The 25,839-nt window shown below is 40.2% G+C and overlaps 2 protein-coding genes across 2 annotated transcripts in view; one reads left to right on the top strand and one right to left on the bottom strand.

The window, feature by feature from the left end:
• adamts7 (a disintegrin-like and metallopeptidase (reprolysin type) with thrombospondin type 1 motif, 7) overlaps positions 1 to 18,153 on the bottom strand; it is a gene marked incomplete at its 5' end in the record, with an annotated part of 38,479 nt that extends 20,326 nt beyond the window's left edge. The window contains 14 exons of the mRNA XM_079463205.1: positions 1,941 to 2,185; positions 2,273 to 2,393; positions 4,170 to 4,303; positions 4,388 to 4,557; positions 5,351 to 5,496; positions 5,600 to 5,692; positions 8,871 to 9,015; positions 11,768 to 11,911; positions 13,389 to 13,538; positions 13,923 to 14,047; positions 14,402 to 14,485; positions 17,079 to 17,259; positions 17,391 to 17,572; positions 17,764 to 18,153. Coding sequence (XP_079319331.1) covers positions 1,941 to 2,185; positions 2,273 to 2,393; positions 4,170 to 4,303; positions 4,388 to 4,557; positions 5,351 to 5,496; positions 5,600 to 5,692; positions 8,871 to 9,015; positions 11,768 to 11,911; positions 13,389 to 13,538; positions 13,923 to 14,047; positions 14,402 to 14,485; positions 17,079 to 17,259; positions 17,391 to 17,572; positions 17,764 to 18,153 — 2,310 coding nt within the window. The remainder of the gene's footprint in view (positions 1 to 1,940; positions 2,186 to 2,272; positions 2,394 to 4,169; positions 4,304 to 4,387; positions 4,558 to 5,350; positions 5,497 to 5,599; positions 5,693 to 8,870; positions 9,016 to 11,767; positions 11,912 to 13,388; positions 13,539 to 13,922; positions 14,048 to 14,401; positions 14,486 to 17,078; positions 17,260 to 17,390; positions 17,573 to 17,763) is intronic.
• A 5,650-nt stretch (positions 18,154 to 23,803) lies between these two features.
• Positions 23,804 to 24,937, top strand: rxfp3.3a2 (relaxin family peptide receptor 3.3a2; the record flags this gene model as incomplete). Its single annotated transcript, XM_079463193.1, has 1 exon — positions 23,804 to 24,937. The coding sequence occupies exon 1, from the start codon at positions 23,807 to 23,809 to the stop codon at positions 24,935 to 24,937; it is 1,131 nt and encodes a 376-aa protein (XP_079319319.1). The 5' UTR covers positions 23,804 to 23,806.
• Positions 24,938 to 25,839: the final 902 nt, after the last annotated feature.

Here is a 25,839-nt window from a genome sequence, read left to right as displayed (position 1 = left end):
CTAATGTAATACGATTATGACTTTATTCGTATAATTCTTTAACTTTAAACCCACAAATAAACATTGTGTCATTGTTTACTCGCCCTTAAGTTGTATAAATGTCTTTGTTCAAAAAATATTGGGAAATACATTGGCGACTAAACCAATCTCATGCGCATTTATTGCCATAGTAGGGAAAATACAACTATGTTAGTTTGGTTATTGATGTTTTTCCTCTGTGTTTAACAGAACAAAGACATTTGTACATTCCAAACGATGTAAACGATGACAGCATTTTCCTTTTTGGGGTGAACTATCCCTTTAATATGTGGGATTTTACTGTATTATGTGCGTACAATAAAGCTTTTCACATTTCAGAGTGTAAAGCACAAACAGTATATCTCTGAAATATGGTGAACATTGACCTCTAACTTATTATGTGCCGTAGATTGCCGTTAATAAAGCATAAATGTAAGGCTCTGTAATACCACATTGGCTGTGGAGGTCTGCGATATCTTTTTCCAATGACATTAAAGGTTTCAGGAAATACGTTTCGGCGATCGTGAAAAGCACACAAACTCCTCATTAGACCTAGCAAACAGCACACCAGACATTTCTGCCTGCGCACAAGAATGATAAAACAGAGAAATGTGAGATTGTGAGCAACGCTTCGTCTCTTGGAACATAAGAATACAAGATACTGAGAAAGCAGAGCTCATTTATCTGTCTCCTGCTGCTGTTGATGTCCCACTTCTCACAACCCACACCACGGCTGTGTGCCAGACGCCTGTGGATCGCTCTGTGGGACGACGTGCATTATCTAGACGCTTCCCCTCCCACTACCCAGACCGTCCAATTACGAATAAACCACATCTTCAGTATAGCTAAATAATGTCACGGCTCCTACTTCTCATCATAGTTTTGGGGGTTTATTTAGAGCAGGGGTTCTCAAAATTTACATTCAAAGGTCTGAATCTAAATTCTCGTCAACGTCAAAGGTCGGGTACAATTGTGTGCTTTTAATAAACATTAAAAACAACTTAAAATAACAAATCAACTCTATATGAAGAGTTTATTAGTTTTAAATCGTGTTTTTAACATGTTTTTATTGTGTATTTTGTATTTTATGGAGTCCGAACTTTGAGAAGGGATGATTCAGAGCAGTACTACAGTCTACTATAGCATCACCGCAATAAGCATAGTATTTGTAGGTAATCTATGGTAAATCAAATGTTAATCCATCTGATAAAACATGTTAGAACGGTTGGTTTGTACACCTTTGCTATAATAAAACCATGATGCATTTTTATAAACGTATTCCTTCGCTGGAAATCACTGAAGAATAAATGTTTCTAACCAAAATCAAACGATAAATCCTCTGAATTGTGAACTGCCGTCATAATTCAAACAGGAATGGGTTTCAATAACACACAATCTTCTTTTGTAGCGAAAGATTATAAAGCTACTTTCTGCAAAGCAGAATTTTAAGCAAATCCTCGAGGGTTCAGCCTTAGATTTCACTTAACCCTGTCGGACCATTGTTCAATTTCTTCATCCGGTTTGAATCCCTCCTGGTCGATGAAGATTCAAGACACTAAGCACATACGCAGATACGACTGAGGAGAAATTTGATCAAGTTTATTATTCATAGAACTCAATATTAAAAGCCGTTTCTTGTTCACACCACATTCTCGTGAAAAGCTGCTTGCAAACATTTCCGGGTAACGAATGGGACATTGGTTAGAATGTTAAACATTTTAAGTCTTCGAACCGTAAACCACATCAATGGAAAATTCAAGAGCTGTGCTTAAAAATCTAGATATAACCACTGACATTGGTGATGAGAAACTGAATTATGCCTGTGTTTTGTACCTAATATACATTTATAAGTTAATATAACAACACGTTCATTAAATGAGCAAATAAAAATCATTAACAACCTTCTTTAAATAGGATAGTACCTGAATCCACACCGGTTCCATAGTTGGTCCTGGAGAAGAGAGATTTTCCAGTTGGCCGTTCCTCTCATAAGTGAATATCGTTCCCCCAGCCTTGTATTCCCCGTTCCATTGGATAGTCCATCCACCATTCAGGAAATATTTTTCAGGGTCACTACTCCGTAATGCCAGAAAGTTCCCAGCCTCAGCTACTTCCTCGATACGGATGCCCCGTGCCCCTTCTGGAATAAGACCTATGTCCACATATCCTGAGGGACAAAAGTACCTCTGCTTATTCAAAGAAAACATGTGTATTGTGACATTTATGACAAGACAAACCGCAATCTGGGACATACCGAGCCCTTCACTGTCCTCAAAGGTTTTTCTCACAGTTTCACACGTAGAACCGTTTCCATGACACACGCCGCACTGATCCTCGACAGCATCCGAGTCGATCTCAGAATCACAGCCGATATTCTGACACAAGGACAAAGGGCCGTTGTAAACAATAACATTTTGTGAACATTTGTTTTGAATGTGATTAAACCCATACATCTGTCCAATAAAAGAATAGTATTGTATTTGAGATTGAAATCTTTTAAAAAACAATTTCAGACAAATCTTGTTACGCAAGAAATATTTGGGACCAGAATTAAACATTACATTGTACAGCTTTATTATTACACAGGTCGAAAATAGATAATGTATTGTAAATAAAAGGGTGCTAAAATCGTCACAGCGATTACATTTTTCACCACAAAGTACCTTTTGTTAAACATGTTAAAGGTTCCTTATGGAAGCATCCGTGAAGTACCTTTATTATTAAGAGTGTTTGCATCACAAAATTCGAAAAACCTTGGAAGGAGCAGAATTCTGACAGATACAGTTTGTGTTTCATGTAGTGCTGGGCAATTCAATTTTTTATCGCATTAATCGCATGACTTTTCTGTGATTTTATTCGCGATTAATCGCATTGTTAAGCGTAAAATTCAATACTAAATAAGTGAGCTGTGCACTTTTATTATATAATAAACAATATAAACTACATAAACAAAAGTGCAATACGATTTGGTTTGCAAACACAGCAAATATTGTGCTTTTTAACAACAGTATTTCCTGGTAGTTTGGTAGTTTTAACAATTGTAACTTTCCCTAACTAAATCCCAACTTAAACATTAATGTTATGCTTATACATAACCTCTCTTTCAACGTTCTTTCAACACAAAATGTACTGTATTTAAAGCATATCTTTAACAACTAAATTATTGTATGTCACTTTTTTCTTTATCTTAACAATTCATAAAAGGAGGACACCATTTATTTTCTGTTTCATAGTCAGTTCAGTTAATTGCGAAGGGAATTCAAATACATTCACAAAATGACAAAATATAATCTTCTGATCTTGATACAATATTCTACAGTCAAAAATTTTAATCCTCAAGTCAAAAAAAATGTTGTTATTGAAAGAAAAATAATAATAATTGAAATACATAACTATTTGGGACTATTTCTAACACATGTAATAAGTAGGCTTTAAAAACAATTGAAACGTGTAAGCTGTTTAATCTTTTTCTTGTGACTATGATTTGTTTAGTTCATTTATATACCACTGCGTTGTTATTTTAATGTTTTTACACCTTTTGTTTTAACTTGTATTGTAATTGTGCTTCTTCGGCTGTAGTTATATTGGATAAAAAAAGGTTCTGGTGTTCCTGGTTCATGTGCACGCTTCTGCAGTCTTAGGCCAACCCCAAATGTTCTCATTGGTTGAGACGCGTGGTGACGCCCATCCAAAGCCAGTAACAATCATCATCCCGCCCCTTTTGTGACCCATGGTTTGTCTGTACGTTGTCTGTACGCTGTACAGTGAGCAACAGACTTTTGAAATAAAATAATACTTTTAAAGATGTGTTTATGAAATTATAAAATAATTGTCTGCATTGTTTAATGAATGCGTTACCGTGATAATAACGCATTGACTTGCCCAGCCCTAGTCCCATGAGAAGGTTCTCTTTCGTGAGCTGTCTCTCGACATTTGTGTAACCCCGCTATGGGGAAATCCCTCCCCAGAATTCGTCTTTCAGTAAATGTTGAAATTCAGTGAACATGAAATTCCCTTCCCAATTAACTGAACTGACATTCAGAACGGTACAGGGACGGCGCAAACAGAGATCAGACGTTGTTTTAAAACAATTTGTACCGTGAATCGTGCTATATAAATAAATAAAACTTGAAACAAAAGCTAATACCAACCTTGCATATACCGTTGATGCAGATGTCCCGACTGTAGGTGCCTTCATAGCAGCGTGTACCGTCGATGACCGTGTCCAGCATCCGCTCAGAGAAATGTTCATTCACAGGTCTACAGTGCAGCTCACACGGATTAACTGCAAAACACATAAATGCGATCATGCATTTTTTTGTTGCAACACAAAATCTGTTTGTCTAGTATTTGTTTATATGAAGCTCACCTCTGTTATTCACATGTGTCCATTTATAAAACTTTCCCTTGTAAGGGATGGTGTTGAAGCGGTTACACTGGATGTGTCGGAAACTGGGCTGGTCCGGAGGACAGCGGTCTCGGTTACATGTTCGATATCTGCAACGCTCTCCAAGACAATATTTACCTCCATGTTTGGGTCTGAAAAAAGACAACATCTCTGTATTTTAAGATTAGCGGTAAACACAAAACAAAAGAAAGTTAACTAAACAAACTCTTACTTAAAGGGACAGTTTACCCAAAAATGTTAAGCCTGTCATCATTGTCATTCAACGCCCTCTTGTCATTTTAAACCTGACTTTCTTTCTTCTGCAGAGAACAAAAGAATATATTTTGAAGAATGCTGGTAACCAAACAATGGCGGTATCTATGAACTATGGTTTTGTGTCGATGCAATAGAAGTGAATGGGTTCTGCCGTTGTTTGGACACCAACATTCATTAAAATATATTTTGTGTTCTGCAGAAGAAGGTTTTGCAAAGGATTTTTGAGAACGTAAAAGAAAAAAAAATTCTTTATAAAAGATTTTAAAAAATGTCATTATTGGAAGACCTTGGTTGTGAGAAAAAGTGATGAAGGTTATTGGTATCAGAACAGTTTCTGCTCTCCATCCTTGAAAATCTATTTAAAAAAATGGCAAAGATGTCACACATGCTTTTCAAACGGGAGTATACTTCAACTCTCAATAATACTGAGTTTTTATGATTCATGAGCTGTTTTCGGATCAAAAAATGTCCTCACAGGGTCAAAATTGGCTGGTAATACTATGTTTTCGGGCATATAGTTTGTGAGAAATAACTGCACTTAAATCACCCTTTATCACCACAAACATGTGATCATTCATCCAAACAGCGCATGATAAAAATAGCTATTCTCACGATTAGTTGCGTACAGTAATGTGAATCTGAGCTTTGTGGTATTGAAAAGAAACTCACACAGGGTTAACGCAGTCCCTGTGGGCACTCTGAACCCCTGCCCCGCACGTCCTAGTGCACTCGGACCAGTCGCTCCACGAAGCCCATCCTCCATTAACACTCGCAGGATGGGAACCCATCGCCACACACTCTCCATCAAAACACCACTGATGAGAAAACACGGCGAGTTCAAGATATGGGGAGGAGAACAGTATGGTCAAGTGCATGCTGGGAAGCCTACAATAAGCGGCCAAAGAAAGCCTGCCTTGCCTTGCCCTCACCGCACTTGGTACCATCCACAGCACCATCCAGTCTTGAACGACAGGTGGAATCCACGGTGCACCACAGAGTACTGCAGATATTCTGAAAAAAAAAGTATTACAGAAAAGTTAACACCTATGGGCAGAAATGATCTAATGTCATGTACTGTTTTATGCAGCTCTCATAATACAAAGTGTGAGAAAAACAATGATTTAATAGTTTATGTCTGCATGTTTGTAGAATTCTTTACAGAAATTATTTAAGGAAATCACAGAAAAGGGTAATAAACTAGGGCTTGTCTTTTAGGGAAATAGATTCAACTATAAAACAAGAAAGGGGAACGCTGTGGATTTATAACACAAGACGAAATGAGACGATTACTGCAAAACATAATGTGGCATAATATTAGATTTATCTTGATTATTTGTTATATTTACTTTCCTTTATCAGGTTTTTAAATTGTTTTTAAAGCGAGGGCCTTATTATAAATATAGTTGTTTTAATCGATTTAGATATAAAACATCTTCCATCTAAATAAACATGAATATTTTAGTCAATGCTTTTATCCAACTTGCTCAACACTCTACATTTAACTCAAGATTTGTGTAATGTAATGTTTTTTTTAGCACGCTAAATCAATATGTGCTAACGCATTAGAATCAGCTTTAAGCAGTGCCAGTCACCCCTCTAGTGCATACTTCTCAAGTGCACACTACTTGTGTTGCATGGATGAGTGGTCATTTAACAGACCCGCTACCCATGTAGACCACTTTCATTTACTCAATAATAAGAGGATCCGTGCTAGTTAGAACGCTGCCAATCTAGGCAGCACACTAGAATTCAAGACTGGACCTAAATCATGTTTTTCCTTTCCGAAAGAGTTGTGATGTACCTAGGTTTTTCCCATTTTTCACTCCCATCTCCTTTGAAACCCCTGAAACACGTGAAATCGCGAACAGACCGAGCGGGAAACCCACGGAAAGCAACCGCAAACTGACCGTCAGGGACCGGAATGCGTTTGCCAATGGAATTCTGCGTCGTGGTCATTTTAAAACGGCATTTCTTTTTGTTGGTCCTTTCAAAGTGCCATTGTAAACATGCACATATTTAAGAAGGGGAAGTTGGGTTCCAATTGTTAACCTGCCATTCTCCCGCTGTGTCTACATTGCGTATGTGACTGCGCTGATGACGTACGGTGTCTGCGTGAACAGGTTGCGCAGTGGGTTGCAAAACACGTTGACCGAAAAGACCTATATTTGCGTTCGGACCCATATAAAATTATAAACATTTCATTCAACCACTTTACTTATTGATTGCTATCAGAGATTTCCAACCAGCATGACAAAAAAAGATTTCTGGACAGGATCACCTATTCTGCCTTTAAAGGGATACTTCACCCAAAAAATTTTATTCTGATGATGATTCATGAAGAAATTATAATGATGAACACCATACATTAAATGTGTGTGGCGACTGAAGCTGTCAATCACCGACATTCTTAATAATTCTAAAAATGTTCAAATTGAAAAGAGTGTAAATTACTAACATATGTATCTGATAGTGTGTTTACATTATATATATATATATATATATATATATATATCCAGACACATCAGATGTGTGCATGTATTTCTCTATACGGCTGTCTTGTCTTTACAGAAGCAAATGAAACAAATTGCTCAATTATCCTCGAGCGCTCACTCGTGCTGCCACTTAAACTCTGTCAAATTCCATTAAAGAGAAATGATCAAGGTCTAAAGAGCTGTCTCCAATTGTGAATACTGATAAAGCTGTCTACCTCCAAGAAAAATGTCCAATGATCTCAATATTGCTATCTGAATTATAAATCAGCATCAGCAGAAAAATAATAAGAGATAATAAAATATATAATAATAAATGACGACGTAGTACTGTAAAACAGATTATATATACTTGCAGGGAAAATAGATCATACTTGGTGCTCAATTATTCTGAAAAAAATGGTCAGACTAAAATCCAAATTAAGTGACTTGTTTTATAATAAGTAGACCTTGTTTTGGAGGTTTCACACAAGTTCAATTTTATTTGATTTCATTTTATTTATAAAGCGCTTTACACAATGTTGCATTGTTATAAAGCAGCTTTATGAACTTACCGTAGTAAAGAAATATAATTATGAAAACAATAACTGACGGAAAATATGGTATTATTGATATTTGATTATTTCTCAATGTACATTGGTGAAATTAAGGTTGTAATATGAAATTACTATTAATAGCACTACTTAGCACGGTGTATATATCAAGTATTTTTTCGTTCATGGGATGTATATTAGTAGTACTAACTGTAAAATAATTGTCTGAGGATTGTTAAGTACTTGTTTTCTTTATAAGATTCACCACAGCTTGTTGAAAAGAAAACATATTCTATTCATGCTATTCTTTAACAAAAATAAGACATCACATATACAGCTGGATGTCTAAATAAATCTCTTTACTCTTGTCCACACACACAAGTTTGCATTTTTACATAGCAGGGGTAGGAGAGGGGCTGGCTACGGTAAAAACACCAATGACATAATGTAGAGAGCAGCTCGAGCAGAATATCTGACAGCTGCTGTTAGTGGGTGGTCATAATGTAGTGCGCTATGACAGCCAAGCACTAACAAACCCAAATAAGCCAGTGTATTCTGGAAATAAGCCAAAAAAGGCATTTCATCAACATTTATAGGTGACGTCACCATCAAATAAAGCCAAAGTCACATAAAATGACCAGCTTGGAGGAACAAGACTTTCTAGCGGACACCACTGGGTTTATATTTCTATTAGGTTACATTGTACATTTTTTTTCAATAGATGGTTCGCTCAAAATGTCTCTTTCCGTCTGTATTTCCTAAACAGATTATTTAAAGGAGTCATACATCACCGCTAAAATGAATATTATTGTTCTGTTTAGATTCTTATGCAAGAATTCTTATGGTTCAAAAACGTTGCATCTTTGCACCACCTCCCTGAAAAGCAAGGTGTGCTATGATTGGCCAGTTAACCAGTGCGTAGTGATTGGCCGAATACTACGAGCGCGTGACGGATATGTAACGGTCTTCATAGAATGCATCTTTTGTTGCGACACTGTAAGTTTAGCAATTTTACGTGTCTAATACATGCATGGGCAACTTATAACACACTAAAGACAGAAACACATATTCGCGCCATATGACCCCTTTAACACCTTTAACTGCACTTGTGTCTTGCTGGCAGTGGGAAATGGGGGTGCGATCTGCATGTGCGAGGTGATATCTTACATCCACGTCATCGCAGAGAACCGAAGAGGATCCGTACTGGAGTTGGCATTGATGAGTAGCGCTGTACAGCACGCCGGGGGGAGCCGACTGCATTTCAAGCTCGTTCCTGACCGGAGGGTCATCCAAACACCAGCCCCAACCACGACTGTGAAGAACATGACAAAAACACACCACATGCTGAAAATACACATGACAGGAGGTTACTGTGAATTATAACCTGGATTTCATAGTATTATAGGAGAATATATAAGAGAAGAGGCTCGTTTTTGCGCTTGTTGAATGCATATTCTGACAAAGTATCGTACACATTTTATTTTCCACTACACTCAATGCCATTCACATGACAAGCTATACACCAAATCTTGCAAATAAGTTAATTATGGCAGCCTGGCAATTTCTAAACACAACTTTGTGTCTTGACGAAAGCTCTTACTCTTTTTTTCATGCACAATATAAAACAGATGGTCAGTGGTTGGTCTGTGAACGTACCGTATGATTTCAATATCTTTTTTGTTTCATGTCAGCTACAATATGTAATTGGGTCATAGCAGTACAGAAATAGCAGTCTAAACTGATGCTAAGAATAACCAAATATATTCTGCTTGAAATACAGCATGATTTTAGAAACCCACAAATGTTCTGGTCCGGTTTAGCAGGAACAGAGAAAAAGTTCTGTCAGGACAAATGCAATCTGTAGTATGTTATCCTCTTATCACATAGACAGTACTGCAGGTTTCATAAGTCTATAACGGCTACAGGGCAGTCCAGGACAAACATAGCGATTGTGTCTGGAAAATGATCATATCGGCTACATAAAATATTGTGTTTTATATTATTATTATTTTGCATCTGATTTTGTAACAAACCTTGAACACTGAAATGGTTTGATGGTGTTCAGGATCAAACATTTATTAAGATTACCATCCTTACTGATCTGTATAACAGATTTTATGTTGTGCACTAACCAACTCACACTGTAAATTACTGGCAAACGACAGCAAAGTTTAACAGTGTACAAAATGTTTTTTATGATAATGTAATGTGCTTATTTTCTTTAAGCAAGATAATGTGATGTTGCCTGTGAAAACCAGGCTAACGTCTTCAAATCTATGAAATAACAAGAAACTAAGTTTGATTTCAATCATAAAATTCAATACGATTAGAATTTTTGTCAAAAAACTATAGTTCCACACAATGTTCTTTAGATTATGTTGGACGATTTTATGTGGAAAACAGTAAATCACAGACCCAGACTGGGTCACATATTTCCAATTTTGTCACAATTTACCCTAAGAGAATACTAAATCTATATACATGTATATATTTATATGAATGACACTATTGTATTAATAATGTAACACTTTACCATACCATTATGGTATAATAATGATCAATATAAATTGTATTGGAATAATCCGAGGAATGCTGGATTCTCAACCTTATTGGATCAAACAAATTTACACTACACTTGAAGGGCCAGTTCACCCAAAAGTTTATTCTGTCATGATTTACTCACCCTTGAGTTGGCAACTATTGACTACCATAGTAGAAGTGTTTTCCCTCATTTGTGTTCAACAAAACAAAGACTGATTTGGAAAAACTTGCGGGTGAGTAAATGAAGACATCATTTTTATTTGTGGCTAAACTGTTCCTTTAACTGTTGATACCACGTCTGCACATCGTGTGTATTTATTTTCCCAAGATAAGCGTCTAAAAAAAGTAAATTGGCCGCTCTCAGTAATCTGGCACTTTTGCTTCGGGTGCAACTATTCAAACGTTGATCTCAAATTAACAATTAAATGACTCTCACATGTCCAAGATGGTAAAAAACAGATAGACTACTTCTGCAGACTTAAGCAATCGTTCAAACTGTTAAGATAAACCAGTTACCCAGTTCCTAAATATCACAACAGCACCCCATCCCGTCACTCCCTGCTGTGCCGCCTCAGCAGTCAAACTTTATCTAATGTATTCCATATGGAGGCCAGCAGGGCTGCCGTGACTGTGACGGCAGAATCAACACGCTCTTGTTCCTTCTTGGGAAATCTCAGCCATTCGCATCGGCCTTGGCAACACACACATACAAAGGTCAAGAAAGACAGAGGCAGCTTGTTGAGAGACTAAAATACATGAGGGATAAAGGAGCAACGGTCAAACAGCGTTTCAATGAACTCCATTAACTTCCGTTAAGCTTCAGAAGAAACGTGGTGTTAAAATGAGACTCCAATTTGTGCCATTACACAAAACTGGCCTTTGGTGTTGTTTAATGCAAATGTTATTCCGAGTATAAAATAAGGCTTTCAGAGAATCAAAAATGTATAAAAAAGAAAGAGCAGCAGGGTTTAACATGCAAACGATGCCTTTATGATGCAATGTTAAATCTGAAAGATGCTGTTCCCTAATGTTCAACACCGGGGAACAATTCATGTTTCAATTCGTTCGTGATTTCTATAAAGTAAAACATGATTCTGTGTCGAAGAAGATTTCACGAGATTAATGGAGTAAACTTTACATAATACATTTGTGTTCTTGTTTTTTGAGTTAAAATAATAGAAAAAAATCTTGTTTTTCTAAATGCACAAATTATTGAGTGAACCGTTCAACTTACTTAAACTTGTATGAAGAATATTTCCTTAATTATTTTGTGGTGGGGATACATTCATTCATTTTGTTTATGTCACGAACTGAGCAGTGGATTTAGAGTTCCCTGCATGCAAATTTTATATCCTTTACAAATCAAATGAAAGACTGGATAGTGTTAATTATGTTTATATGTTTTTATAAATACAAAATAAATATGCAGAGTAAACAGACATACATTATGTAGACACATATTTTAAGTCTGGATGCATTAACTGCCCTAAAATAAAGAGAACAGTAACATGTATTTCACTCACTCGAGGAAGCGTGTGATGTAGTCGCGGCTGCAGCGGGACCAGTTGGGTGGAGACGTGCCGTACAGAAGCTGTGGAGACATCACAAAGGGTCTTTTCCCAATGGGCTCGCAATCATTACCATGGCCATCGTGCTGCACGCCAAAGCTGTGACATAAGAGCAGATCTGACAGTGAGCGTGAGATATCTGGCTCGGAGACTTACAACTCAATCTCTGACTATACACAGAGCACGAGGAACCGTGGACAAAACTTGAACCTGAAATAATTCAAGAGCTCAAAACGATGCAACTAAGATTTATTAGAAATTCACTATCACAAACTCAAAAGACCTATGTGTTACGACCTAAACAACGAACAGGTAAGCCCAAATTTCTGTCTTCCGAAGACGAGATTGACGTGAGTTTGCGTCTATAAGCGTCTTTGAATTGATGTTTTTCTCCCACCAAACACGAATTAAGCCCAGTGTTAGAAACACAGTGTTAAAAGTTCATTAAAAGGAAACAGCTCTACGTACCGAAACAACCACCACATAAAAACCAAAATAAATACATTTGTTTAGCACTGATATCAAACATAAACATGATAACTGAAAAGTTCAATTTTCTCAGCTTGTCGCTGCTTTGATGTGGTTTCTTCGTAATGAACTTCCATGAAGAACAAGCTTACCGTGAGTCTATTCGCATCCCCGGAATAAGTGTTTATTTCAATTAAGGTTTAATAGAAATTACGTTTTACGTGGAAGTTGTTTCAGTATGTTAGGCTGTTTCCTTATAATGGATTTCTATGGGGAAGAAACGCTTATCGCGAGATTTATCACTTTACCTTGCTTACCTGGTCGTTGTTTAGATACGTTAAACCTAGTTAGGTTTACAAGCCACTTTATCTCTGTTCTTTATCTCAGTCAATAATCGCATGTTCCCCCTTCATGAACATCAACTTTAGCTACACAATATAAACAAACACCTTGTGGTTTCATGGTTTGATTACATGTGAATATTTTGTATATTTTTTACTAATAGTTAACATTTTATCACGTATATTAATTACAATAATGAGTAAAAGTACACCATCATCTTTAATGCTGCTTTTCTCGTTCTGAAATGGTAAAAAAGAAGCACAAGTATTTAAGGAGTCCCTTTTGAAAAAAACTATTTTGTGTAATATTATGTACAGATACCAGAAATGAGGCCATGTATCTACTGTATACATAAAGCACGGTTTACATAGACCGAACTCCACCCACAGAAAAGACATCTGTAATGTATATCCAAACGTTCATCCATCTGGAAAAGTGGTTCCACCACCACTAAAAATACAACTTGCACAACTTTACAGATCAAATATAAAAAAACAGTTAAGTTATATCATAAGTTGCACACCTTTGCTTTTGCGTCCAAATATAACAAGCACAGAAAAATGTCTCTTAGCTTCTTGTTTGAGTCCTGCTGTTATCATGATATCATTGTTTATATCTCCACATGGTGTGACCACAAACATTTATGAAGGGTCTGTGCGGCAGAACAAGCGAAACAAGATCAAACAAACACGAGCCAAAGCACCTGCTCTGCTAAAACTTCATAATACGACATGTAATACACCGGCCTTAATACAACAGGACTTACTTGTGGCCGAGCTCATGCGCTATTGTAAATGCGATGGGCAGGCCCGTGTCTTCATTGATGCTGCAGCTGCGATGGGGTTGACACATTCCAGCCACGTGAGACAGACCTAACGTCTCGCATGGCTTATTTATAGCTGCGCAGATGTCTTTCCTGTATTACAGAAATATGGTTAACCTGTTACAGAATTAATATTGATAATAATCACCTTATAAAAAACATAAGGGTCTTTAGGGTTGCTTGAATCATAAATAAATACATTGGAATTGTATAAAGCGAAAGGCAGTCGTGTGATTGAAAATATAAAACAGGGCTGTCAACAATAACGCGTGTCAATAGAAAGTGTTCAATTCAATTTATATTTTCAATACTATTCATGCATTTATTCAAGATGACATGTTGGATTCATAAAAAATGGATTGGTTGTGATTACAGCAGCTTTCTCTCTCTCTTACACACACACACACACACAAATGAAACGTATAGTGATTGACAGTATAATTGTCAAGTAATGAATGACAACTACGGCACATGTACCTGGTGAGCAGAACAGACACGTCATGATGAACTGGATGCTCATCACCTTTCATATTAATGTTCTTCTGCCATTTACAGAAGCTGTTGAGACTGTTGTCTGCATGATGACTAATCTTTAAATCCTCCTGAGGACAAAAGCACATTCAATTTCATCCATTCACTTAATACCCCAAAGTCAACCATTCAATCAAATATTATTTCAAAAATGTATGTTTGACAACTTGTGTGGTATCATTTCTAAAAATAATTACTTTTAACCTAACATATAATGTACAAAACTTAAACTGATTAACAATTTTATTGGAGTAAAGATCATTGAAGTTTCTAGCAGCTATAAGAGGTTTAATGCTTTATGTGAACCGGCCCAAAAATACAAAGATGCATTTATATCCACGTTTCCATATGCTACAGTTATTTTTTAGTCTCTAAGCTCATTCAGCGTTAGGTCTGTGCGTTCACAGGCTACATTGTCATCTCACCTCATCCTTTTCCAGCAGAATGAGACGCACAACTACAATGTTGATGGCATTTCCAATGCTGGCGTCCCGAAACAGACCTGCGACCTGTAAAACATTCACACCCGGATGTGCGAAATTTTAAAATAACATTTATATTGTAGGTTCATTTGAAACCAGATAAACATCCCAACCAGTAGTGACAGTAGATAACAACTTCTTTTGTAAAAACAGTACCTTATGATATTATATGATTTATTTATTGCTATTGATGTGATCAAATAAATGCTAAATAACAGGATTAGTCTGAGTCTTGAACAAAACCTTCAGATGGTTTTGTGAAGACTTCTTTAAACTAAAAGAATCGTCACGTGACATAACACGATTCTTTCACAGGAGAAAATGTTCATCTTGGAGTAAACGCTTCCATCAATTCCTTTTTTTGCACACTTATGACAATACCAAAGAAAAGAAAATGTCACAGATCACAGATCAGAAAAACAGTGCAGAACATACTGAAATATAATGTGCCTTTACATACGTTTTGAATAAAACAACTTTCGTCTGAAGTACTTTTAAGTTCTGCTCTCGTACCAAAGTTCTCCTTGAAGTCAGACAGTTGATTTCTAATGTGCTAATAACACAGGATCACTGTAATGTGGAGCTTCCATTCAGTAAGAATCATTAAAAAAATCCAGATATCATTGATCATTTCTGGCAACAATGGCACAGTGAACACACACGAGACAGCAAACCAAAGACTCTGTCGCCCAACAATAGTTTGGTCTGGTTCACAGTGTCTCTCTCTCTCTGTACTTAAGTTAATGAAAGACTAGTGAAGATAAACTGTCGAGTGATGACAACATCCTGAAGCTTTTCCAACAGAATTTCATTAACCAGATCAAAGAGCTCCTGCGTTCAACCAAGAGATGATTCACTTTAAACAAGAGACATCCTTTTATACTGAACTGTACACATCTGACATTACAAAAAACATATGAACTATGCACAATTTTGTTACCGTGTGCAAACAAATACTATAAAAAGCTTACTTTCTATCAACAAGTCAACATTTAGAATGTTCAATGCAAAGATTGCTCATGGGCTATTTAACACACACATTCTATGTAAAGAATGTAAAGAGCTGATGTTGTTAAGGCAATTGGATTGAATTTAGAAATGTAAAGCATTATGTGCAATTTTTGGAGGATCCATTGACAAAAAACGCAATATAATGTACATACTATGTTGTCAGATGTGTATAAAGATCTTAAATAATGAAGTGTTATGTTTTACATTTACCGCGGGTCCACTTACATGGAATTCTCCATGTTGTTTCTACAGTAGCCCTAAACGGACAAACCGCGTTTCGTAAACACATCATCTCCTAGAAAGCGAAAATGTGATGACAGCTTGGTCCTGTGCCAGCCACCGTAGTGCTTCCAACGGGAGGGGTGGAGTGAGCCGTAGACTGCAGTTCGCAACCTCATCACTAGATGTTGCTAAATATCATACACTGGGCCTTTAATGGATGAGCTGGGTTAAAGGAAAATATGATTAAACATAAACATGGCCGCAAAAATAAAACAAAGTCTTCCTGCACAACTCAGTTACCCAACCACTTCTTCTTCTATGCTTTCCTAAACTGTTAGCATTATAGATGGTTTTAAAGTGACTGACAACATAAAGATATGTTACTGCGCATGTCCGCGGGCTGCACTTTACTTCAGGTACACATTTGCAAACATAAAGCGCCTGTAGATTATTTCTGATAACAAGCAAAAGAAATCAAGAAGAACCGTTACTTGGCTAAACTAGCCTCTCCAATATTTTGAATTTAGACTGCAATACCAAGCTCAACCACTAGATTTCAATGTCCCATTTGGTTTCTTTAAATGCGACGGAACTACAGGACCCGTTCAACAAATAGTCCACTTAATAAAATGAACATACAACAACAAAATTCAACAAATGTTATTTAATATAATTATTACACAATTAAATATGAATTGATATTAATTTAAATTAAATATCAATAGTTGTATTACAAGACACTAGCCAAACACAGACTGGAAGTTCACTGCATTCCCGGCATGCGAGTCCGATGAAACGGTCTATATTCATAAACTGGAGAAAACAGGGATTCAAATCCCAAACTCTTTCAGCCTGCTCAACCGCACATGGAAACTAAAACAACAGTAATGAGGTGTAATAAAGTAAGCTTTGGGAATTCAATCTAAAACTCATAAGCACTATGACAATCCGACAGAAGCACAGCTGCCCGAGAGGAAATTAAAGATAATGGAATGTTTCCACTTTATGTAATGATCTTCAACGCCAAACAAGTGTCTGTAATGGAAAAGTTTTTTCCTGAGGGCATTTCCTCTGCATGCTCTTCAAACACAGAAGCCAGACAGCGTATATTTAGGAAAAAACAGACAGGAGCGAGGTCAGCTCACTTGGATCCTAACAGAAGCTATCCTGAAGGCACATGTAACCATCTGAGAGAGTCAGTGAGGTGGAAGTTCTGGAGGGGAAATAAGGATTAGCCGAAACAAAACATCAGGCTCGAGAATGGAAAGCAAAGAAAGACTTGGATTTGGAAACTTGGAAACTGTTCTTTTGGGGTCAATTTGGAGAGAGAACACGACTGACACTGGAAACAAGTTTGAACATACCATGGATTTCTACAGTTACTCACAATATTCATGACTGAGAGCACATAGCTCACGACTCCTTTGCTGCCGTGGTACTCCACCATTTTAGGATCGGCCACCACCAGGGTCTCTACCCACTTCTCCGTGCTTATAGAGCGCTGCGTAATCCGTCTGCGGCGCTGTCGTCTTTCCCAGCGCTCTCTCCGCCTGTCCACCTGCTCCACGCTTCCCTGAGGATCTGAGCGAGCCAAACATTATATAACCCGACATTTGAATCATGTGAAGAGTTCTGCTGTTTGTAAGACATCATCTGGACTGAGTTATTTTGCCCTATCGATGTCAAGCACCCCAGAGACTGACCTTTGACCCCGCATGTCCCGTTGCCCATGTGCTCCCCAAACAGAGGCTGCGGCAGCCGGTGTTCTGATTGGTCAGCGTGTCGCTTATAGATGGCATGAGCCTGCGGTGTGGACTCTTCTGGTGTCAGTTCCAACGGGCTAATAAAGAATTCCTCTCCAGAGAGTTGGAAGAGTCCGGACTACAGAAAACAGGAGGTCGAGGCCAACGGAGTTACGATGAAAATGTGCGTGTCACATATTGTGAATCAAATCTTAACGTTTTGGGCATGTAGAAGGCTTCTTTAAACTGGATTCTTTATTCATGATGTCTTTTAAATTAAAGATCAAGTAGTTGTAAAGCATTACAAATTTTTTGAATATTAAAACTCACCAGGCCATTGCAGGTGCTCACAGACGCTTGACCCCCGCTCAGCGTGCTGCTCCTCACATCTCCCAGAAAGAAGCAGAGAGAATGTCCATGGCCATGTATCGTAGACCCTTGAAGACCACCATATCTGCGCTCCGTGACGAAGCCGGGTGCCAGCAGAAGAGGGTTCAGCGTGAGATTAAAGTGCAGCTCTTGACCACCATACTGCAGATGGTAGAAAACCTGGGGCGGAAGCTCTAGGGACTTTCCCGTCTCTCTTCTCTGAACTCGACTCACACGGTGGGAAACATGATTCGACACAAAATGTCCGGTTGAATCCACTCTGACAGGATGAACAACTTCATAGTCGGAAACTCCATCAAGAGAAGGACCTACATAAACAATGTGTTTCATGCACATTTATTCAATTTGCTTTTACACATTTTTTTCCTCAATATATTTTATATTTCAACAAGTAAAAAGGGCACAACCTATCCCTTTGAAATGTTTTCATATAGATACAAATAGTATTATAATGTAATAGCTGCTGTCTTTCCAAACCCTGTATGTGATAATCATTATTATTAGTCATCCTTTATGTTTGTCACAGTGTTTTGCAAATATCTAACCAATAAAAAAATATTAAAAAGTGTTTATCAACTTTGACAACACAGTATTTAATCGTTTAAAAAGTACCGTGTTTTTCTTAAAAACAGCAAATTTGGACATCTGAGGTTTCGGAAAGACAGCAGCAATATCAAAAAATATAATATATAGTGTTGTATTGTACAATAGTACTATAGTATTATAATCTATATCATTCAAAACATAGAATGTGTTTTATATACAGAACTCTGGATATTAAATCATAAAGGCTTGTTTTGTAAGATGGATCAAATGATCATTAAAATAACCTGACAAACTGGACAATTATCTCACAAGAGCTGGGCAGAGTGGGAAGATTTTGTGGGCCACACTATGGTTTCAGTGGGTTTCAACAAGTTCATCATTTAAGTTCCTTTATATCATTTAACAATTCGTTTGCAAACTGCTGAAGTCCTCTGCATCAAATCCAGTTAAACACTTGCGTATGCTTCTCTACTTTCATGTGGAACAAATGAATAATGCATGAGAAAATCATTATAATAAAACCATCATGCTAAAGTGTCTCATTCTGTTCAAACAACAGCAGAATGGGTGAATTAATTAGAATAAACCTTCAAACACCCATGCTTCCCGTGGGCTCACCACGTGCGGGCGGGACCATAGGGGGTCGGTGCGTAGTGGATCGGGCGGCAGTCGGAGGAGAGTGCCTCGACAGCCCGATCCCTGGACACGGAAGCTAGCACTAGGGACGTGGAACGTCACCTCGCTGGCAGGGAAGGAGCCTGAGATGGTGCGTGAGGTTGAGAGGTTCCGACTAGAGATAGTCGGGATCACCTCTACGCATGGCTTGGGCTCTGGAACAACACTCCTCGAGAGAGGATGGACACTTCATTACTCTGGAGTTGCCCATGGGGAGAGGCGGCGGGCTGGTGTGGGTCTGCTTATAGCCCCCCAGCTCTCCCGCCATGTGTTGGAGTTTACCCCGGTGAACGAGAGGGTCGTTTCCCTGCGCCTACGGGTCGGGGTTAGGTCTCTCACTGTTGTTTGTGCCTACGGGCCGAACGGCAGTGCAGAGTACCCGACCTTCTTGGAGTCTCTGGGAGGGGTGCTGGAAAGTACTCCGACTGGGGACTCTGTCGTCCTACTGGGGGACTTCATCGCCCATATCGGCAACGACAGTGACACCTGGAGGGGCGTGATTGGGAGGAAAGGCCCCCCTGATCTGAACCCGAGCGGTGTTCAGTTATTGGACTTCTGTGCTAGTCACAGTTTGTCTATAACGAACACCATGTTCAAGCATAAGGGTGTCCATCAGTGCACGTGGCACCAGGACACCCTAGGCCGCAGGTCAATGATCGACTTTGTGGTCGTTTCTTCTGACCTGCGACCATATGTTTTGGACACTCGGGTTAAGAGAGGGGCGGAGCTGTCAACTGATCACCACCTGGTGGTGAGTTGGATCCGATGGCAGGAGAGGAAGCTGGACAAACTCGGCAGACCCAAACGTACTGTAAGGGTCTGCTGGGAATGCCTGGCCGAGTCTCCTGTCAGAGAGATCTTTAACTCCCACCTCCGGCAGAGCTTCAACCAGATCCCGAGGGAGGCTGGAGACATTGAGTCCGAGTGGACCATGTTCTCCGCCTCCATTGTCGAAGCGGCCACTCGGAGCTGTGGCCGTAAGGTCTCCGGTGCCTGTCGAGGCGGGAATCCCCGAACCCGGTGGTGGACACCGGAAGTAAGGGAAACCGTCAAGCTGAAGAAGGAGTCTTATCAGGCCTGGTTGGCTTGCGGAACTCCTGAGGCAGCTGACAGGTACCGGCAGGCTAAGCAGACTGCTGCCCGGGTGGTTGTGGAGGCAAAAACTCGGGCCTGGGAGGAGTTTGGTGAGGCCATGGAGAAGGACTATCGACTGGCCTCGAAGAGATTCTGGCAAACCGTCCGGTGCCACAGGAGAGGGAAACAGTGCCCTACCAACGCTGTTTACAGTGGAGGTGGGAGGCTGTTGACCTCAACTGGGGATGTCGTCGGACGGTGGAATGAGTACTTCGAGGATCTCCTCAATCCCACCGTCACATCCTCCATTGAGGAAGCAGAGGCTGAGGGCTCAGAGGTGGACTCGTCCATCACCCAGGCCGAAGTCACTGAGGTAGTCAAGAAACTCCTCAGTGGCAAGGCACCGGGGGTGGATGAGATTCGCCCTGAGTACCTCAAGTCTCTGGATGTTGTGGGGCTGTCTTGGCTGACACGCCTCTGCAGCATCGCGTGGCGGTCGGGGACAGTGCCTCTGGGATGGCAGACCGGGGTGGTGGTCCTTCTTTTTTAAGAAGGGGGACCGGAGGGTGTGTTCCAACTACAGGGGGATCACACTTCTCAGCCTTCCCGGGAAAGTCTATGCCAGGGTACTGGAGAGGAGAATACGGCCGATTGTAGAACCTCGGATTCAGGAGGAACAGTGTGGTTTTCGTCCAGGCCGTGGAACGCTGGACCAGCTCTACACCCTCTACAGGGTGCTGGAGGGTTCATGGGAGTTTGCTCAACCAATCCACATGTGTTTTGTGGATTTGGAGAAGGCATTCGACTGTGTCCCTCGTGGCATCCTGTGGAGGGTGCTTCGGGAGTATGGGGTCTGTGGTCCTTTACTAAGGGCTGTCAGGTCCCTGTACGGCCGAAGCAGGAGCTTGGTTCGCATTGCCGGCAGTAAGTCGGACTTGTTCCCAGTGCATGTCGGACTCCGGCAAGGCTGCCCTTTGTCACCGGTTCTGTTCGTAATTTTTATGGACAGAATTTCTAGGCGCAGCCAGGGGCCGGAGGGTGTCAGGTTTGGGGACGACACGATCTCGTCTCTGCTATTTGCGGATGATGTTGTCGTGTTGGCCCCTTCAAACCAGGACCTTCAGCATGCACTGGGACGGTTTACAGCAGAGTGTGAAGCGGCTGGAATGAAAATCAGTACCTCCAAATCCGAGGCCATGGTCCTCAGTCGGAAAAGGGTGGCTTGCCCACTTCAGGTTGGTGGAGAGTTCCTTCCTCAAGTGGAGGAGTTTAAGTATCTCTGGGTCTTGTTCACGAGTGAGGGAAGGATGGAACGGGAGATTGACAGACGGATCGGTGCAGCTTCTGCAGTAATGCGGTCGATGTACCGGTCCGTCGTGGTGAAGAAAGAGCTGAGCCGCAAGGCGAAGCTCTCAATTTACCGGTCAATCTACGTTCCTTCTCTCACCTATGGTCACGAGCTTTGGGTCATGACCGAAAGGACAAGATCCCGGATACAGGCGGCTGAAATTAGCTTCCTCCGCAGGGTGGCTGGGCGATCCCTTAGAGATAGGGTGAGAAGCTCGGTCACCCGGGAGGAGCTCGGAGTAGAGCCGCTGCTCCTCCACATCGAGAGGGGTCAGCTGAGGTGGCTTGGGCATCTGTTATGGATGCCTACTGGACGCCTTCCCTGGAAGGTGCTCCGGGCCCGTCCGACCGGGAGGAGACCCGGGGAAGACCTAGGAAACATTTTCTGCTGCATGTTTAGAGTTATCATTGAATTGCATCAAACGTTTGCTTTGATTTGCCACAGTTGAAACAATAATAGTGAAGACTAAAACAACTCATGAATCTCATAATAGCGTTCTGTATATTATTATATTACTCTGCAGACTCATTAACAACCTGTGTTAAACGACTTTTACCCGTTCACTGATGGCACTTTTATTGCAGAAGCAGAGGAAACATTGTAAGGGATTCTGGGATTTCCTCCCAGAAATGGGATATGGAGTATGGGGGGTGTATGCTTCACCAGGTCAAACATAACTCAAAACCACTCAAGGGGCTCTGGGAACACAGTAGGACGATGAATATTGAGTTACACTACTGAACTCTACCGAACACCAAGTGTGAAGCTTTAATTTATGGATGCATTCATGGAGCACCAACACAACGAAACCGCAGCACGTGTCATCACAGATACAGACAATGTCAAATGTTTAAAACATCTCTTTTTGTGTCTTCCTTTGGTTTGCACCTAGATGGCATGAAAATTCACTTTTAGGCATGCAATGACAACTGCAACACACTTTAAGTGTCTAAACGCCGAAAGGGTCAAAACGATGGTGAAAACCACTGCACAAGGTCACGCACTCACCTGTTTCTGACCTCGATCGGCTCGTTTTTGCGCTCTCGGGCGAGGACAGAAGTCCAGCTGTGATAACAAAGCAAAGAGAAAATCCGGCTGGTCCAAGAAGTTTAAATGTGTATTCTAGTGGAAGCATCATTGTAAACAGATGACAATTCAGCCAGCTCTCGTCACACACCCACTGTCCATTTACACACGAATACTTTTAATAGTAGTTTTATCATCTGCCTAATGCTTCGGTGGTTTGGACCCATCACACAAAAGCACGCTGCTGTTCTATATGTCTCAACAAAACTTTGCAATGCGCATCTATCCAAAACAAACACCGCAACATGGCAGCAGTCTGTGAAGCATTTGTGGTCCAGATCTTTGCCGGGTGAATCCTGTTACTGATGCCGATCACAGAACTGCAGTTGAAACTTTGTTTCACTAAAACTTTTCAGAAGCCCCGCCCTCTTCTCGGCTCGTGGGAGGATCCGTCTTTGTGTCGGGTGCGTCTGTGTCCAAATCACTGCTTTGTTTCGTGCTTGCTGTTTCGGAATGCGAAATACTATTATACTGTAACCAATGCGTTCACTGCGCTCTACGCGTGTTTGCGCGTCCATATAGATGCCACTGATAATATTCTATTAATTTGGTCTTCTGTAGGCTAATGCATTAGCTACTATAATATTGAAACGACTTATGCATAAAAAACAAATAGGTCCGAGTCAAATCTCTGATAACGTTCCAGCGGTTAAAGTTATTCAACACCGAGCTGTTGATGTGGCTTTGTTCATCAAGTGCCTCCTCTAGTGGACACAGTTGCAAACATGATTTAACTGCATATATCCTCATGAGTCCCTTCAAGCAAACAGTGCAGATTTTAAAGACGAGATAAGACTTCGTAGATATTATAATGGGGGTATTTTGGTGATGTATTAACAAGAACCGGATAGCTCTAAATATTTCGACTTTATACTGTAAATATGACTATATAGGAAAGGTAGGCGCATAGGCCTATAATAAAACGATTATGGTCTACATTTTATCAGTTTACGTCTCGTGCTGTTTATTTATCCCTCATTGAAAATTACTCTACAGATGTGTTAAAACGAAATGACGTCAACTGCACGGTCGTTGGCATTATCCAGTGCGCGCTCTGCGCGGGCGGGCGACTCCAGCGCGCATCTCCATAAAGCACTGCTTTGTCAGGTGTGCAGTGATCAAACACGTCCGTTGCCAGTACAGAGCGCTACTCGTATCTGAACCCGTTGCAGAAATATATTTGTTTTCCTTCTCTGTGAAACGATGTGACTGTCACAGACCAGTGCGTATCCAGGCACCTGTCGACCAGAAAGAATGGAAGACATTTTAAACTACACTGGAACTTTAAACAAAAGTTTAACGGATCCACACAAGTTCAGCAGTCTGGAGGATATCGACGTTACTGCCGATGGAAGCCTCGTCCTGAGGATTATAATCTCGGTGGTCTACTCCGTGGTGTGCGCCGTGGGTCTGGTCGGGAACCTTTTGGTGTTCTTCTTGATGAAGATACGGCAGTGTCGAAAGAAATCCACCATTAACGTATTTGTCATCCATTTAGCCGTGACCGACTTTCAGTTCGTCTTGACTTTGCCTTTTTGGGCGGTGGATACGGCGCTGGATTTCAGCTGGCCGTTTGGTAACGCCATGTGCAAGATCATTTTATCAGTCACGGTGATGAACATGTACGCCAGCGTGTTTTTTCTCACCGCTATGAGCATCACTCGTTACTGGTCCGTCGCATCCGCACTAAAGATCCCTTCTAGAAAAAGGTCTGCGTCTGAGAAATGGATCTGTGGTGTGTTGTGGATACTGGCGACTATAGCCACAGCTCCAACTACCATTTTCTCCACGGTGACAATCGTTGCGGGTGAAAAACTGTGTCTCCTCAGGTTTCCAGATGGGCACGATTGGCTTGCTCTTTATCACCTTCAGAAACTAGTCATTGCATTCATCCTGCCCATGGTCATCCTGTCGGCATGTTATCTCTTACTTTTAAGGTTTGTTCGACAGAGGGTGGTTAAAAATCACCAAGGGAGGAGATCTAAAGTCACCAAATCTGTCACCGTGGTGGTCCTCTCCTTTTTTATTTGCTGGATGCCCAACCACGCCATCACCCTTTGGGGCGTCCTGGTGAAACTGAACGCTGTCAACTGGGACAAAACGTATTATATGGTGCATACTTACATTTTCCCCTTGACTGTCTGTCTCGCCCATACTAATAGTTGTCTGAATCCAGTTTTGTATTGTCTGATGAGAAGAGAGTTTAGGAAGATGTTGCATAGTTTGTTTTGGCGCGTGTCATCACCTGTTTCCAAAGCTGCAAAATTGCATGGATACAGCGGTGACATGCATCAAAATCAGGATGATGCACACACTGGGGTCCATTTAAACGTGATCGACACGCAGCAATCCGCTCGGACCAATGCAGCACAGGTTACCTGCTAAAACAACAATTTACAAATGTTTTTGTCAAAATGTTTTATGGTGTTTCAATTCTTGCACATGTCAGTGTCATATGTGACATCAGTGACATCAAACAATGGAACAATTAATAATGCAAAATGTATGAACATTGTTATTGTTATCTCAACATTGTACAGTCGTCATGGTCTTTGCATGTGACGCAAGGCGACTTTTTGTGAATTATATTAAATCTGTTAATGTATTTATTGTTCTGTAAGTGTTATTTACATTGATAGTAAACAGTGTTTATAAATATAAGGTTGAAAACCGAAGACATGCTTCCAAAAGAAAATACATATTGCATTCACTTTATCGCTTTAATGTGTTCCACAAGGAACATAACAGTGAAGCAGATAACTGAATGGAGTGAAATCCACCTACAATGTCGCATTAGGCCTGGTCGATACTGATAACATATTTATTTCATTTCCTTCTGTTTATTGTCTGTTATGATCATCAAGTTAATTAAGATCCTAAAGAAGCCAAATAGAATAAGCGAATGATGAAACCTGGAGTTTTATTTAACCAGCTAAACCTGGTCACGGCTAAAAAGACTATCATTCAACTATCAGTGAAAGTGTGTAAATACCTGTGAAAATGCAATTCATTACAAACTCCAATAACAAGAATTGAACAATAAACAAAAAAGTGTAATACCAGGTATCTCATCTGGCCAGCATTAAAATCTACTTCAGCATCTCTCCGGTGTCCACATCTCCTTTGGCATTTGAATCCTTTGTTTGGTCAAATATGGAGGGACATTTAACATCCGCAGAACAAAAGCTTTAAGATGCTACAGATCATAAAGAAGGTAAGAAATATCTGACTAAAAGGTGCTTTTGGCAAACCAATGCTTATTTTTCCATTATTTTAAAGTGTTGTTC

The sequence above is a fragment of the Barbatula barbatula genome (genome assembly GCF_947034865.1).
Source record: "Barbatula barbatula genome assembly, chromosome: 1".
Classification (NCBI taxonomy): domain Eukaryota; kingdom Metazoa; phylum Chordata; class Actinopteri; order Cypriniformes; family Nemacheilidae; genus Barbatula; species Barbatula barbatula.
The sequence above is the reverse complement of the archived record's forward strand: the minus strand, read 5'-3'. Positions and strand labels throughout refer to the sequence as shown.